Raw genomic sequence first — 14,998 nt, 5'->3', positions numbered from 1 at the left:
GTAGGATGGAAACAGACACAGAGGTGTCTAGACTTGAAAGAGGAGACTTGAAGATAGTTGTTGGATCCACAAGGGGGAGGAGGCATCAGGAGCTGGCCCAGGAACTGCAAAGCGGGTTGTATGTGGCAATATTTTCTGTTGGCTCAGTAATGGGATAAGGCTCTGGGGAGAAAAATGAAAGTAAATCTCTTAACCTGTTCCAGTATTTTTATTTTAATACAGAAGTTTCTTCCTAGACTTTTTAATGATGTAGCTTAGGCCATATTGTGGTTAAAATGTCTTCCATTACAATATCACTCTTTTGCTTAAAATACCTTATGGGAGGTGAGCATATGGCTCCATAAAATAAAGTTGTAATATTTCAATTTGAAAAATGTTAGTGGATAACACAAATGTATTAAAAATGTGATTTAATGCACAACTATCAATTGGTATGGCTTTTTATTAAAGGAGAACTGTAGTGAGAGGTATATAGAGGCTGCCATATTAATTTCCTTTTAAGCAATACCAGTTGCCTGGCAGTACTACGGATCCTCTGCCTCTAATACTTTTAGCCATATACCCTGAACAAGCTTACAGCAGATCAGGTGTTTCTCACATTTTTGTCAGATCTGACAAAAATAGTTTGTGGTGTGATTCTGCAGGCAGATAGCTCAGCAGGGCTGCCAGGTAACTGGTATTGCTTAAAAGGAAATCAATATGGCAGCCTCCATATACCTCTCACTACAGTTCTCCTTTAAACTGGCATGGGAATAGCTTGTCTAGGGGTTCCTAAGTACTACTATATATCTTTCCCTGCGTAGCGCTTCCTTTGTGATAAAAGTTTCATCAAAACCGGTATTTCATTTGCTGACCGCTGCAGACCAGTAGATCAGTCTATTTGTATAAGTTGTAGTATCCCCTTCAATGCAACTATCTACCCCTTTAGCCAAGATAAGCGTGCTGAAGCTGCTGTTTTTTTGTTTTTGGTTTTGTTTTGTTTTTGTTTTTCCTCTAAAAGCTACATACACACACTGGTTTGAACTAGACCGTGGTGGACGATATAGACCACCTCAGCTGAGAATTCTAATATAAATCAGCGTTTTTACCGATCCCTGCTGGGTGACAGAGATCCCCCCGGTGTGTCTGGGACTTAAATGAGCTATACAGCTAAGGTGCAATGGCTGAAGTGTCTGAGGAGAATGCATTTAAACATTTGTGATGGGTTAAGCAGAAGGAATGTTATGCATCTCTTATCTGCTAAATGAGTGCTAATTGTACTGTATGTGAAACCTGCCAGCAAGGCAGGCTAAAAATATCTGCTGGTGAGGTGAGCTGGTGCTGCCACTAATTGTTCTTAAGGTGGCCATACACTGGTCGATTTGCCATCAGATTCAACCAACAGATAGATCCCTCTCTGAACGAATCTGATCAAAGAGGGATCGTAAGAGAGGAATCGTTAGGCCACCTTTACTGCAAACAGATTGTGAATCGATTTCAGCCTGAAACCGATCACAATCTGTGGAGAGGGCGCTCTACTGTTTAAACTTCCTGCCCCGGACAGGAAGTTCTGTGTAGCTGCAGGAACGGTCGGGAAGATAGCGGGGACCATGGGACTCGCGCCAGCCGGAACAGGTAATGTATAACCGCTGTATTGCGTCGGTCGTCGGGCATTTGAACGCCACTATTGACGCACTCCCGACCCGCCGGCGATCGAGAATAATCTTCCGCACGGACGGATCGACGGGAACGATCGATTTCGGACGGAAATTGATAGTTCTGTCAGCGGTGTGCGCGGCGATTTCACAACCGATTCGATCACTTTGATCGAATCAGCCGTATATCGGCGGGAAAATCGTTAAGTGTATGGGCCCCTTTACATGGGGACAGGAGGACTACACAGGGGAAATAGAAGGGGCACAGAAGGGGTCACACGGGGGAGCAAATGAGAACACAGGAGGACAGAAGGGGACACGAGGACAATGGGGGGAGAACATCTACAAGGTGCTCCTGGAACATGGATGCATTAGGTTTAGTATATACAGGATCTTCTCAAAAAATTAGCATATTGTGATAAAGTTCATTATTTTCTATAATGTACTGATAAACATTAGACTTTCATATATTTTAGATTCATTACACACAACTGAAGTAGTTCAAGCCTTTTATTGTTTTAATATTGATGATTTGGGCATACAGCTCATGAAAACCCAAAATTCCTATCTCAAAAAATTAGCATAATTTATCCGACCAATAAAAGAAAAGTGTTCCTAAAACCAAAAAAGTCAACCTTCAAATAATTATGTTCAGTTATGCACTCAATACTTGGTCGAGAATCCTTTTGCAGAAATGACTGCTTCAATGCTGCGTGGCATGGAGGCAATCAGCCTGTGGCACTGCTCAGGTGTTATGGAGGCCCAGGATGCTTCGATAGCGGCCTTAAAGGGAACCTTAACTGAACGGGGGTAAAGAGTTTTACTTACCTGCGGCTATTACCAGCCCCCTGCAGCAGTCCTGTGCCCTCGGCGCCGCTCTGGAATCCTCTGGTCCCCCGCTGTCACTTAGTTTCGTTTTTGACGACTCACCAGTCGCCGGCCGCCATGCGTATTATTGGACGCATTCACCAATGCAATTAGCGCTATTGCGGACCGCAACGCGTACAAAAATACGCGTTGCCGCATATCTACGCGTGCGGAATGCGGCAACGCGTATTTTTGTACGCGTTGCGGTCCGCAATAGCGCTAATTGCATTGGTGAATGCGTCCAATAATACGCATGGCGGCCGGCGACTGGTGAGTTGTCAAAAACGAAACTAAGTGACAGCGGGGGACCAGAGGATTCCAGAGCGGCGCCGAGGGCACAGGACTGCTGCAGGGGGCTGGTAATAGCCCCAGGTAAGTAAAACTCTTTACCCCCCGTTCAGTTAAGGTTCCCTTTAAGCTCATCCAGAGTGTTGGATCTTGCGTCTCTCAACTTTCTCTTCACAATATCCCACAGATACTTGCAGCAGCGCAACATGTATGGTGTGAACATCCTTAAAGATGCATTGTATTCTAGAAAATAATTGTTTTAGTTGTGAAAAAAAAATAAAGTTTTCAATTGAATTTTATTATTATTTTTTTTACTTAGATTAAAAAAGATTCAGGAAAAGAAGAAAAACATAAAAGATAAGGCAGAGAAGGAGCGTGAAGCACGGGGTAAAATAGAAAGTTCTTCTGAGCCAGCCAACCTTCTTGCTGAAGACCGTGATGAAGATTTGCTGTTTGACTAACTACCCACTTGTACATGTACAGAGTAGTTGTGTTGATTATGCCCTCCTAATTGATGCCATGGGAGTGTGCAGCACACTGGCAAATGACTAATTACCTTAGTGTCCCTTTCAGTCGCCTGTGCCGCTATGTACAAACACCTTCTCATCTGGCTGATGGCCATTGCCATGCTGAAGCTTAAGAGTATTTCAACTGGTTTAAATTATTTGTGTATTGTGACTGTGAAATGTTATAATAAAGTATAACATTATATGTGAACTGATAAAATGTGTACTTAACCCCTTCGATATTGCCTAAGACTAGGTTCACATTGCACAATGGTAGATTCACAGCATATCCATTCTGGTCCATCATCTTGTGCTGCATACACACTTAAGATAAAAGTCTTTGGAAAAGGCAAGATCACAGACCAATTTTACTCCATTCCATGTAGTATGAGAGCCATACTCTACACAGTCTATTCTATGGAGCTGCACTCCCCATCAGATAAAATTTTTGCAGGATGCTGCACACAAAGATGCCCGTACACACTCAAAAGATCATTATCTGCAAAAGATCCGTTCCTGCAAAATGCATTCATAGTCTATGAGATCTGCAGATCATCATACACACCTTGTTTAACAGGCAATCATCTGCAGATCAGATCCACCAGGATGGATTTTCAGATCTGCAGATGATTGCCAGATATGCAGATGAAGTCTGTTAAACAAGGTGTGTATGAGGATCTGCAGATCTCAGACTATGAATGCATTTTGCAGGAATGGATCTTTTGCTGGAAGAGATCTTTTGCAGATAATCTTTTGAGTGTGTACGGGCATCTTTGTGTGCAGCATCTTGCAAAGATTTTATCTGATGGGGAGTGCAGCTCCATAGAATAGACTGTGTAGGTATGGCTCTCATACTACATGGAATGGGATAAAATTGGTCTGTGATCTTGCCTTTTCCAAAGACTTATCTCAAGTGTGTATGCAGCATTGGTCTGCTTCTGCCACCGCCACCCATTAAGTCCATTTGTCGCCATTTCAATTGGTTGCACCGCAGCTACTGCTACTTGTGTCAACTACGTGGGAGTTTATGTATATAGGACAGAGACCCAGCAGAAGCATTATGTGTCCCTATTGGATTGCAACAGGTCAATGAGAATCCTTTCTCCACCAGGGGAGGATTTTTATTGGTTCATCATTCAGTGAACCAATAAGAATCCTCCCTGGGGAGAGAGGATTCCTCTGTTGCAATGCAGGGGGAGCTCCATACGTTTGCCAGGACTCTAATATACCATTACATCGCCTCTGCAGTGGAGTCGTGGTGGTAGCAACAGCGGCGGTGGATCTAACAGAAGACAGAATGAATAAAGTGGTTAAACTTATGCGGCAATAAGCCTGGTGAGAGAGGACACTGTCTGTTTTCATAGTTTTCCACTGATTGTGGGCGATTCATAACCACAATTATTACTTACCAGACAGCCTTTATTTCTGGTCATTGAAGCTAAGCGAACAGATCTGTTCTGCATGGACAGATCTAAACTGTCCCTTCTGTTGCATCACATGGAATGGGTTTGCATGTCTGCTGTTCCATTCCACTCTTTTTATGGCAGTGTGGTCCCAGCCTTACAGTAAATGAATACTGCATGAAATACATTTTTGAAGTCTGAAAAGGGTTTTGCAATTCACTATTTCACCAATGCTTCTAGACTACATGTCATTCCAACTTATGCCTATTAAGCCCCATCACTCTGCTCAGAAAGCTCAATGCAACATGCTACTGAACCTATTTAGTGCTACCCTGGAGTGCTCAAACTGAAAGTAGATAGTTGTAAAACCAAAAAGAGCTCACAATATCATAGTAATGCTGGGAATACACAGTTCGTTTTTGAGCCAGATCGATAATTTCCGACATGTCCAATCTCCCGTTCGATCGTTTCACTGCTTGATTTGTGATGGCAGTCAATGGAAAAAGATAAGAAAAACAAGCGGAAGATAAAAGAATTGACTGCAGAATTGAGCGTGGAAACGATTGAGTGGCAGAAATGAACAGTGTATGCCCAGCAGAAAACTCACATTGCATAGAATAAAATCAATGTGAATGAATAGTCACAAAGAAAAGGTTACCACTAAGGCACCCACTGCATAGGCAGGTGGGGAAATTAAACCCGACCCCATTGTAGTTAAGAAGTTGCTCTCTGTAGATAGGAGAAAAAAAAAAGGGCGTACACCCCTCCACTGAGGGTGGACAAACTTACAGGTAATAGGACAAAACAGAGGTGCCAAGAAGAATACACTAAAAATCCTTTATAAATGGGAGTTAGTGGATGGACTTCCCTCTCCACTGAAAACTCAAATTGTTTAACCAATAAAAATTGTCTTAACTCAGACAAATTTTATTTAAAGAGACTCTGAAGCGAGAATAAATCTCGCTTCAGAGCTCAAAGTTAGCAGGGGCACGTGTGCCCCTGCTAAACCGCCACTATCGCGCCTCAAAAGGGGGTCTCTTCACCCCCAAACCCACCCCAGCACGACTTGGTCGTGCATTTGGTCGCTCCTGGAGGCAGGGCTAACGGCTGCAGCCCTACCTCCAGTCGCGTCTGTCAGCGGCGCATCGCCGCCTCTCCCCCGCCCCTCTCAGTGAAGGAAGACTGAGGGGCGGGGGAGAGGCGGAGATAAGCGCTGACAGACGCGCGTGTGGCAGGGCTGCGGCGGTTAGCCCTGCCCCAATGCGGAAGCGCTCCCCCGCATTACGGAGGGGATTTGGGGGGACAGGGACCCTTGTGCAGCCGCGGGATAGCGGCGTTTTAGGAGGTCTGAAGCGAGATTTATTCTCGCTTCAGACTCTATTTAACACTCCACAAAAAAGTGCAGAGTTTTGCAGGTATTTCATCTGCTTCTTCAGGCACTTAACAGCAGTAGCTGATTACAAGCTCTTAGCAGGCACGGAGGCCCCTGTAGATTGAAGTTAGTATGTGTTAGCACTAGTTCACATTAGGGCATACTGCGTAGCTACTCAGAATCGAAAGTGAAATGAGAGGGTGCTGGGGGGGGGGGGGGGAGGGGGGTTAACTTAGCCAATGTTTGCACCTTTGACAATATGCTCCCTTCACACCTCATGTTGCATTCCACCTCACTTCCATCTTCCGGGTTGAAGAACAAAGTGACATGGAACACAAACTGAGTACATCGTCTAAGGCAGCCTTTCTCAACCTTTTTTGACCCGAGGAACCCTTTGGAAAATTTTCTAATCTTGGGGAACCCCTGACGCACATATATATATATATATATGTGCCCTTATTAACAAGTGTGGCTGCTATGTCCCTCCAGTTTGTTTGGCTGCTTTGTCCCCCCTTTCTGTGGCTGTTTTGTCCCCCCCTCTCTGTGGCTGCTTTGTCTGTTTGTGTGCTGCTTTGTCCCCCCTTTCTGTGGCTGCTTTGTCTGTTTGTGTGCTGCTGTCCCCCCTTTCTGTGGCTGCTTTATGCATTTGTTCGCTGCTGTCTCCCCTTTCTATGGCTACTTTGCCCGTTTGTGTGCTGCTTTCTGCCCCCTTTCTCTGGCTGCTTTGCCCCCCGTTTCTGTGGATGATTTGTCCCCCCTTTCTGTGGCTACTTTGTGTGCTGCTGTCCCCCCTTTCTGTGGCTACTTTGTTTGTGTGCTGCTGCCCCACCTTTATGTGGCTGCTTTATGTGTTTGTTCGCTGCTGTCTCCCCTTTCTATGGCTGCTTTGCCCGTTTGTGTGCTGCTTTCCCCCCCACTCTCTGTGGCTGCTTTGTCCCCCGTTTCTGTGGCTGCTTTGTTTGTGTGCTGCTTTCTGCCCCCTTTCTCTGGCTGCTGTCATTGGTGTCAGGGAGTGCAGGGAAAAAAAACCCATACTTACCATCTGACGTCCTTTCCTCCTTCCTGGAAGCTGGGATCCTGTTACAACTCCCGCGCGTGCCAGAACTATAGAGCTGGCTTCGGGTGATGCGGCTGCTTTATAGATCCATCCGCCGCATCTTTCGCAGCAGCATGAAGGAATCCTTCTGCTCTGCTGCTGCAAACCTATGGAGAAGCTGGACTATAAAGTCCCGCCGAAGTGTCAAATTGACACGGAATCCCTGGAGGGTTCTCGCGGAACCCCGGTTGAGAATGGCTGGTCTAAGGCGTACACAATGGGTAAGTTAACACAATCTGTGGCTGTACTTTGCTTAACAGTGATGTTTACTATATTTCCTACTACAAGCTACTAACAAGACAGAAGCCGTCACTTCCATGCCTAGATATTAACCACCCTGGCATTCTGATTAAATCGCCAGGGTGGCTGCGGGAGGGTTTTTTTTTAAATAAAAAACTATTTCATGCAGCCAACTGAAAGTTGGCTGCATGAAAGCCCACTAGAGGGCGCTCTGGAGGCGTTCTTCCGATCGCCTCCGGCGGCCAGAAGTAACACGGAAGGCCGCAATAAGCGGCCTTCCGTGTTTCGCTTACCTCGTCGCCATGGCGACGAGCGGAGTGACGTCAGCCGACGTCCTGACGTCAGCCGCCTCCGATCCAGCCCTTAGCGCTGGCCGGAACTGTTTGTTCCGGCTACGCTGGGCTCGGGCGGCTGGGGGGGACCCTCTTTCGCCGCTGCATGCGGCGATCAGGCAGCACACGCGGCTGGCAAAGTGCCGGCTGCGTGTGCTGCTTTTTATTTCATTAAAATTGGCCCAGCAGGGCCTGAGCGGCAGCCTCTGGCGGTGTTGGACGAGCTGAGCTCGTCCAGACCGCTCAGCTGGTTAAAGAGGACTCAGCGAAAAAAGGGTTTTAAACACAATACATATATGTAGTCTATGCGCTGTATACAGTTTGATAAACATGTAAAGTTTACATCTGGTACATCGTAATGGATAGAATAGAATCACATTTATTTCTGGAGTAGCACCTTATCTTGCTTCTCATGCTGAAGCCACGAACAGTACACCCTCTGCCCTACCTTTCATGCAAATGTGCCTGTGAAATCTCACACATTCGCCTGCTCATTGAAGTCTATTGTGGTTTGCCGAGTTCGTGAATCTAAAATCTGAGGTTCAGGCCATCTCTATTTATAGGGATCATTAATAACTAATTGGCTCCAGTCTGGGTGTTCTGGGCATGTGTGGAAAACAGACAGACGCGACTGAAGCAATTACCAAGGCTGATTGCAGCTGAACGGCAGACCGCAGGAGGACAGCGAGGGACTAACACATGCTTATGGGGCTGGAAAAATCCCGGGTACCTATCAGTTCTGTATACTTTATAATCTCTGGTTTTCTTTAAGTTTTATGAAATAGCTGAGGTTTTCATACCTTGTCCAAGGCATTCAACTATTTCACACTTTTTGGCTGCAGAGAGACAATTTTTCTTTTTCATATTGCTTGAAAAAAGTGGTTTGCTTAGTAATGTGGAACACCCTTTTTTTAGTAGTTTTTCCTTTAATCGGGCTCACCAGGAAAACTAGTTAGAGGTGTGGAGATAGATTTCAGTGATCAAAAGAGTCCTGAGACAATACCATCCAAGGCCCCGTTCACATCTGAGAGATTAGCGGGTCATTCCCACTAGTCGCTAAAGCGATGGCACTATTTAAAGCGCTAGTGCTATTTTACCCTATGGCAGTGATCTGACTGCCTCGATTGGCACAGATCGTAGGCATTTTGCGATTAGCGCCAAACACAAACTGCGTTACAGGCAGCATTTTTGCCACAAATCTGGAGCAATCGCAGAAGTGTCCTGAGATTTTACTAAGCTAATCGCGTTAAAATCATTTGCTAAGCACTAGCGTTTTGTGCTTTTCAGATGTGAACGGGGCCTAATTGAAAAACAAAATATTTAATCTTTATCACACTTAAATACAATTGGCATAATCATTTGTAATGCAGTGTACCACTAGTAACAATGTTTGTGTTAAAGGGATACTGTAGGGGGGTCAGGGGAAAATGAGTTGAACTTACCCGAGGCTTCTAACGGTCCCCCGCAGACATCTTGTGTTGGGACAGCCACGCACCGATGCTCCGGCCCCGCCTCCGGTTCACTTCTGGAATTTCAGACTTTAAAGTCTAAAAACCACTGCACCTGCGTTGCGGTGTTCTCGATTCCGCTGATGTCATCAAGAGCGCACTGCGCATGCCCAGTATGGTCTGTGTCTGCGCAGTACACTCCTGGTGACATCAGCGGGAGCGAGGACACGGGCATGCAGGCGCAGTGGTTTTCTGACTTTAAAGTCAGAAATTCCAGAAGTGAACTGGAGGCGGGGCCGGAGCATCGGTGAGTGGCTGCACCAACACAGGATGTCTGCGGGGGACCATTAGAAGCCCCGGGTAAGTTCAGCTCATTTTCCCCCGACCCCCCTACAGTATCCCTTTAATGTCAGATCATACAATTCTTGTACAGTCTTCTAGTCTTTAGGGGGTAGGACTACAAAGTAACTAAATCAAGCTGTACAAGGCACTTTTAGGGCATGTACGCATCCAATTTTGATTGCCCAGTTTTACCACTTCCACTGATAAGTATTCAAAGGGAAACAAATCTTGGAAAATCTACAGCTGCCAGCCTGTAAGAATCACCGCCCCCAAATGGGTCAGTGTATTCTATGCATGTGAGTGCTTGCACAGTCTGCTCCCGGTGACGTGGGAGCTCGCACTCGCATAAAGCTCCAACCCATCGGGGGTCGGCGATAGGGATACTAAAAACAAAAAACGGCTTCTGATGAAATCCGACTAGGTGTTATTCAGATTTCATCCAGGTAAATCACCTGTGCGGGTGGGCAAGGTGGAGTTAATCTTACCCATCAGGTGTCTTCTTAGATCCATCCCTTGGCGCCTCCCACAATGTGTTCCAAGCACGTCACGTGACTACAAACACTTCCTCCTTCAACCCGGAAGGAGGAAGTGTTTGTAATCACGTGACCATGGCTTGGGAGGCGCCGAGGGACAGATCTAAGATGATGCTTGATGGGTAAGATTAATCCCCCCCCCCCCTGACAACACGCACGGGTAATTTAATTACCTGGATGAAATCCGAATAACACCTATTCGGATTTCATCCGTCGCTCATCACTAGTCGGCGATATTTACAGGCTGCCAGCAAGACCCAGAGGAGGACCTGAGCTGCACTGAGGGACCCAAAATGACTTCTAGGGGCTGGAAGAAGCCCCAGGTAAATAAAACTAAAGTTTCTTTTTTTGGCCTTATGAGTCCTTTAACCCCCCTGGGACCGCCTAACGCCGATAGGCGTGGCCACATCGGCAGCCCCAGAACCACCTAACGCCGATTGACATCAAGTCCTGGGGCTGGGATTTGCAGATCATCACGCAAATCTCCTGCTCGGGGGGCGGAGCTCTGCCCCACCTTCAGTCTCCGAGCGGCAATTGCTGAAGCCTGACAACTGATCATTTGGATTGGCCAGCGGGGCTGGAATATAAACAAAAATATAGCAACATTTATTAAAAACAACAAACATTGAGTAAAAAATAAACATCCGGTGGGCAATCTGACCCCACCAACAGAGAGCCCTGTTGGTGGGGAGAAAAGGAGGGGGAAATCACTTGTGTGCTGTGTTGTGCAGCCCTGCAGCTTGGCCTTAAAGCTGAAGGCCAATTTTATAAAAAATTAGCCTGGTCTTTTGGGGGAGGATTCCCACTGTGGTCCTCAAGTGGTTAAAGGAGAACTTTATCTTGTCTGCTAGGTAAATACAAAAGATACTTGTGTGTTAACTTATTCGCAAAAACTCCCAAGTTAATGTGAATTTCATTTAAATCTTCTCCAGAATGCTGGATAATTTGGTTATTAACACACTCATGAATAATTTATCACACTTTGCAGACAACCACTGTGTTTTGTTATGTATTTACTGTCTTACATATAAGAATAGTAGAAAGATACTACAATGCAAACTGTTAGTGCCTATTTCCACTTTGGTGATTTTGCAGAGTTTCCCCGCACATGATTCGCACAGGGGAAACTCTGCCATAGGGGATGACAGGGCCACGGCGGAATCGCTTGCGGGAGCAATTCGGTCGAAACCCCCCACAGAATTCGCCGCAGAGGCTGCGAATCCCACAGCCGTGCATGGCACGGCTCATGGGATTCGCCTGCGATCACACCCACCCACTCAGTGCCGGCGTGCATCGCACTAGTGGGAACGAGCCCTTAGGTTGCCCATGATGTTGCCTCTCTGCATGTTAACAGCCACAACAGAGGCATTAAAGTAAACCTGAGACAGTTTGAACAAGTCCTATTTTATTTAACCTGGGGATTTAATTGGGGCTTCTTCCAGACCTCCCCATAGCTTTACAGGTCCCTCGGTTTTCTCCCAGTGCACACCGCTGCTGTGCTCCTTGCATGCTTCCTCGATTACGCTCACATAGCTGAGAGTATTCTGCAAGCATGATTGAGGAGGCAGATTCTACACAATATACATGGACACAATGCGTTACAAGGTAGGTACCTATCCTTTGGGAGGCGGGTGTGGGCGGCTCTTCCTGGCGGTGGCCACGCTTGCATAAGCAATGCCTCTTGATTGAGCAAATTAAGCCAATATATATCAGGTTTCACTTGGTGTTTGATGCACACACTCTATTATTGAAATCATCAGGGAGGCACATGGAACGGGCCATGCAGGCACAGTAGCCTGTGTAGGGTCCAGACGGGGAACTTTTGGAGCAACTAGATGGAAAAGTCCAGGCGAGGGAGTGGAAAGCCCCACTTAAGGCTCTTTTCCACTCCACAGCTGAATCGCAAAATCGCTAGTAAATCTTAAATCGCTAGGGTTGCTACTTTATCAAAGAAATCATGAGAAGTATTTTCCACTATAGTGATTCGATTTGCAAATCACAATCACTTTCTGGAGCAATTTTAAGAGTGATAATGCAATGCAAATGAAAAATCAATCGCATAACAAAAATAATGAAAAATTGCAATTACTGGCATTTGTGACTGATTGCTAGTGGGAAAGGGCCCTTAAAGACTCTGAAGCGAGAATAAATCTCGCTTCAGAGCTCATAGTTAGCAGGGGCATGTGTGCCCCTGCTAAACCGCCGCTAAACGGGGGTCCCTTCACCCCCAAACCCACCCCGCAAACGTTAGTCGTGGAATTGGTCGTTCCTGGAGGCAGGGCTAACTGCTGCAGCCCTGCCTCCATTCATGTCTATCAGCAGCGCATCGCCGCCTCTCCCCCGCCCCTCTCAGTGAAGGAAGACTGAGAGGGGCGGGGGAGAGGCGGAGATATGCGCTGACAGACGCGCGTGGGGCAGGGCTGCGGCGGTTAGCCCTGCCCCAACCAGGAAGCTCTCCCCCGCTGCACTGAGGGGATTTGGGGGTGAAGGGACCCCCGTTAAGCCGCGGGATAGCGGCGTTTTAGCAGGGGCACGTATGCCCCTGCTATCTATGAGGTCTGAAGCGAGATTTATTCTCGCTTCAGACTCTCTTTAAAGAAGAACTTCAGCCTAAACAAACATATGGTCATTAAGTTACATTAGTTATGTTAATTAAAATAAATAGGAAATATAATCTCTTACCCACCCTGTTTTAAGAGAACAGGCAAATGTTTGATTTCAGGAGGGCAGCCTTCTTTTTGGTTGAAAGGAGGTGACAGGGAGCATGAGACACAGTTCCAACTGTCCTGTGTTCTGATCACCCCCTCGCAGTTGCTAAGCAAGAGAACAACAGAAATCCCATCATGCTTTGCACAGCATCAGGAAAAATGCCAAGGCAGTTTTCTTTGATGGGGCGGAGCTTAGCTTCTGTGCAGCTAAAAATTAGGCTTTCGTAAGAAAAACTAAGTTCTGATGCTGTGAAATTGTTGAAGAAACACCAAGCCTATTCAGTGCTGCTGAGTAGATTTTTAGTCTGGAGGTTCATTTTAAGTAAAATATAATTTGTTCCACTATCTCAGGTACACTTGAAAGCAAACCTGAAGTGAAAATAAACTTATGAGATGATTTTGTTTTGTTTTTTTAATCTAAAGTAAATAAAAAAAAGAACAAAGTCTCCTTTTTATTTTCAGTTTAGGGGCTTCATTTTAAGACGGAATTCTAAACAGCAACCATGAAAAATCTGCTTTGCTGAGCTGAAATAAAAACAGTAATGATCCTTTGACATTTCCAGCACTATAACCTTATCAGAAGCCTTTTCAGCAAAAACTTTTGGCTTCTATTTACTTTTCTGAAAATAACTAACTTCCACAAGCTGTTGTGTAGGCTCATTTGCACAGATAACTAGTTTCTATTTTAACTCTTGCTGTAGTGGAAACCAGAAATTTTCTTAGTAGGGTTAGTACCTATGTTTATTTCATAATGTTGCACCTCACTTCAGGAGTGTTTTAATGCTATACAATATGTCACAAAATAAAGACTAAATATTACTTCCGAAGGTCAGTTTATTGTCAAGTGTACCAAATTAATTTCCATATTCCCCCCTTTGTTGACATTTACTCCAGCAGTACAAGCAGCTATGGCGAGCAGGTTTTCACCAGACTGGCAGTCTTTAAATGGGACACTTATAGGAAAAGTACTCATTTTTTTAATCACTTTGGTGCAAACTCAGTCCTTTAAAACATTATTGAAGTGATCTGCATCTTAAATCAATACTTTACATCATAAGATTGCAAGTATATATAGATATATTCTAAATAATGGCCCATTTTACTACAACATACTTTCCAAAAAATTCCTTTAGGTTAATATACAGAAAAAACAAACTTTGCACAATATTCTGGAACTTGCTTGAAAACACACACAATAACACTGCTTCCATTACTGCCCTCCCTGTAGGAGCATTTAAGTGCAATATTGCTAGGTTCCTTGGTGTCTGCACCATAAATCTTGGTGCACCCAAAAAATCTACAAGGGTCCTTTCACACTGTGCATGTTGCGTTGTGATAGGATTGCAGCGTTTACAAAAAGTCACATCACCCTTTAGAAGTTGATGCAATGTATACAGTGAAGCATACAGTACACTGAAATTATGTTTTACATCCACTGCAAACATGCAAATTGTCCAGTCCAACAGATCCTGCAGCACCCGATGTAATTATATTTCTATAGTACGTTTATATCGCACTACGCTGCAATTATACTGTCCGTTGAGACGGCACACTACGGTCACAGTGTGTAAGGACCCAAAGAACTAAAATACAGTTCTGGCCTATTAAATCACCAATAACTTGCATTAAACCTTTAGCAGCCACATAAAGCAAAGCTATAGGTGCGCTGCATGGCAGATTTTTTTTCTGCCGCTGGGTAAGTGTGCCTTCCCCAGCTTGGCAGGGTATGCACAGCGGTACACAGAGTTGTAATATTTACCTTAGCCTCTTCGGAGCTCCGATAACATATGACATGATTGTAGCCCAAGGGATGGTGTCAGCGTTGCAGCGCTGCCTGGTGGTGGAAGAGTCCCTTTTCTTCGACCCTCTTCCACCAGCGGGCGGCACTGCAATGCTGACACCATCCCCTGGGTTATGATTATGGCATATCATGTGATCGGAGCTCAGAAGAGGATGCCAGGGGTGGAACACCACGGGTGGATGAAGAAGAGACGCTGATCCAGCCGCATGGAACAGGTAAATATAAAGAAGCTCCCTACACCGCTCTGAATAGCTGCATTAGGCAGCAAAGCGTCATATTCCATTAGAAAGTGCCCAGCACGCATTATCTAACTCGAGATAATGCATGCAGGGTTCTTCGAGTCATAAGGCAAAGTAAAAGAGACTATTTTCTCCAGCCCCTTGCAGCTGTCTGTCCCACGCTGACGGCTGCGAACGGCCCGGGATCCC

The 14,998-nt window shown here is 45.6% G+C and overlaps 1 protein-coding gene across 1 annotated transcript in view; it reads left to right on the top strand.

Moving 5' to 3' along the window:
- The window catches only part of ATP6V1D (ATPase H+ transporting V1 subunit D), a 36,779-nt gene extending 33,273 nt beyond the window's left edge, over window positions 1-3,506 (top strand). Inside the window, exon 9 of the mRNA XM_068253324.1 lies at window positions 3,109-3,506. Coding sequence (XP_068109425.1) covers window positions 3,109-3,250 — 142 coding nt within the window. The 3' untranslated portion in view covers window positions 3,251-3,506. The remainder of the gene's footprint in view (window positions 1-3,108) is intronic.
- The last annotated feature ends 11,492 nt before the right edge of the window (window positions 3,507-14,998 follow it).

This window comes from Hyperolius riggenbachi, chromosome 9, assembly GCF_040937935.1.
Source record: "Hyperolius riggenbachi isolate aHypRig1 chromosome 9, aHypRig1.pri, whole genome shotgun sequence".
Classification (NCBI taxonomy): domain Eukaryota; kingdom Metazoa; phylum Chordata; class Amphibia; order Anura; family Hyperoliidae; genus Hyperolius; species Hyperolius riggenbachi.
This window is presented reverse-complemented; position numbering and strand designations above follow the sequence as displayed.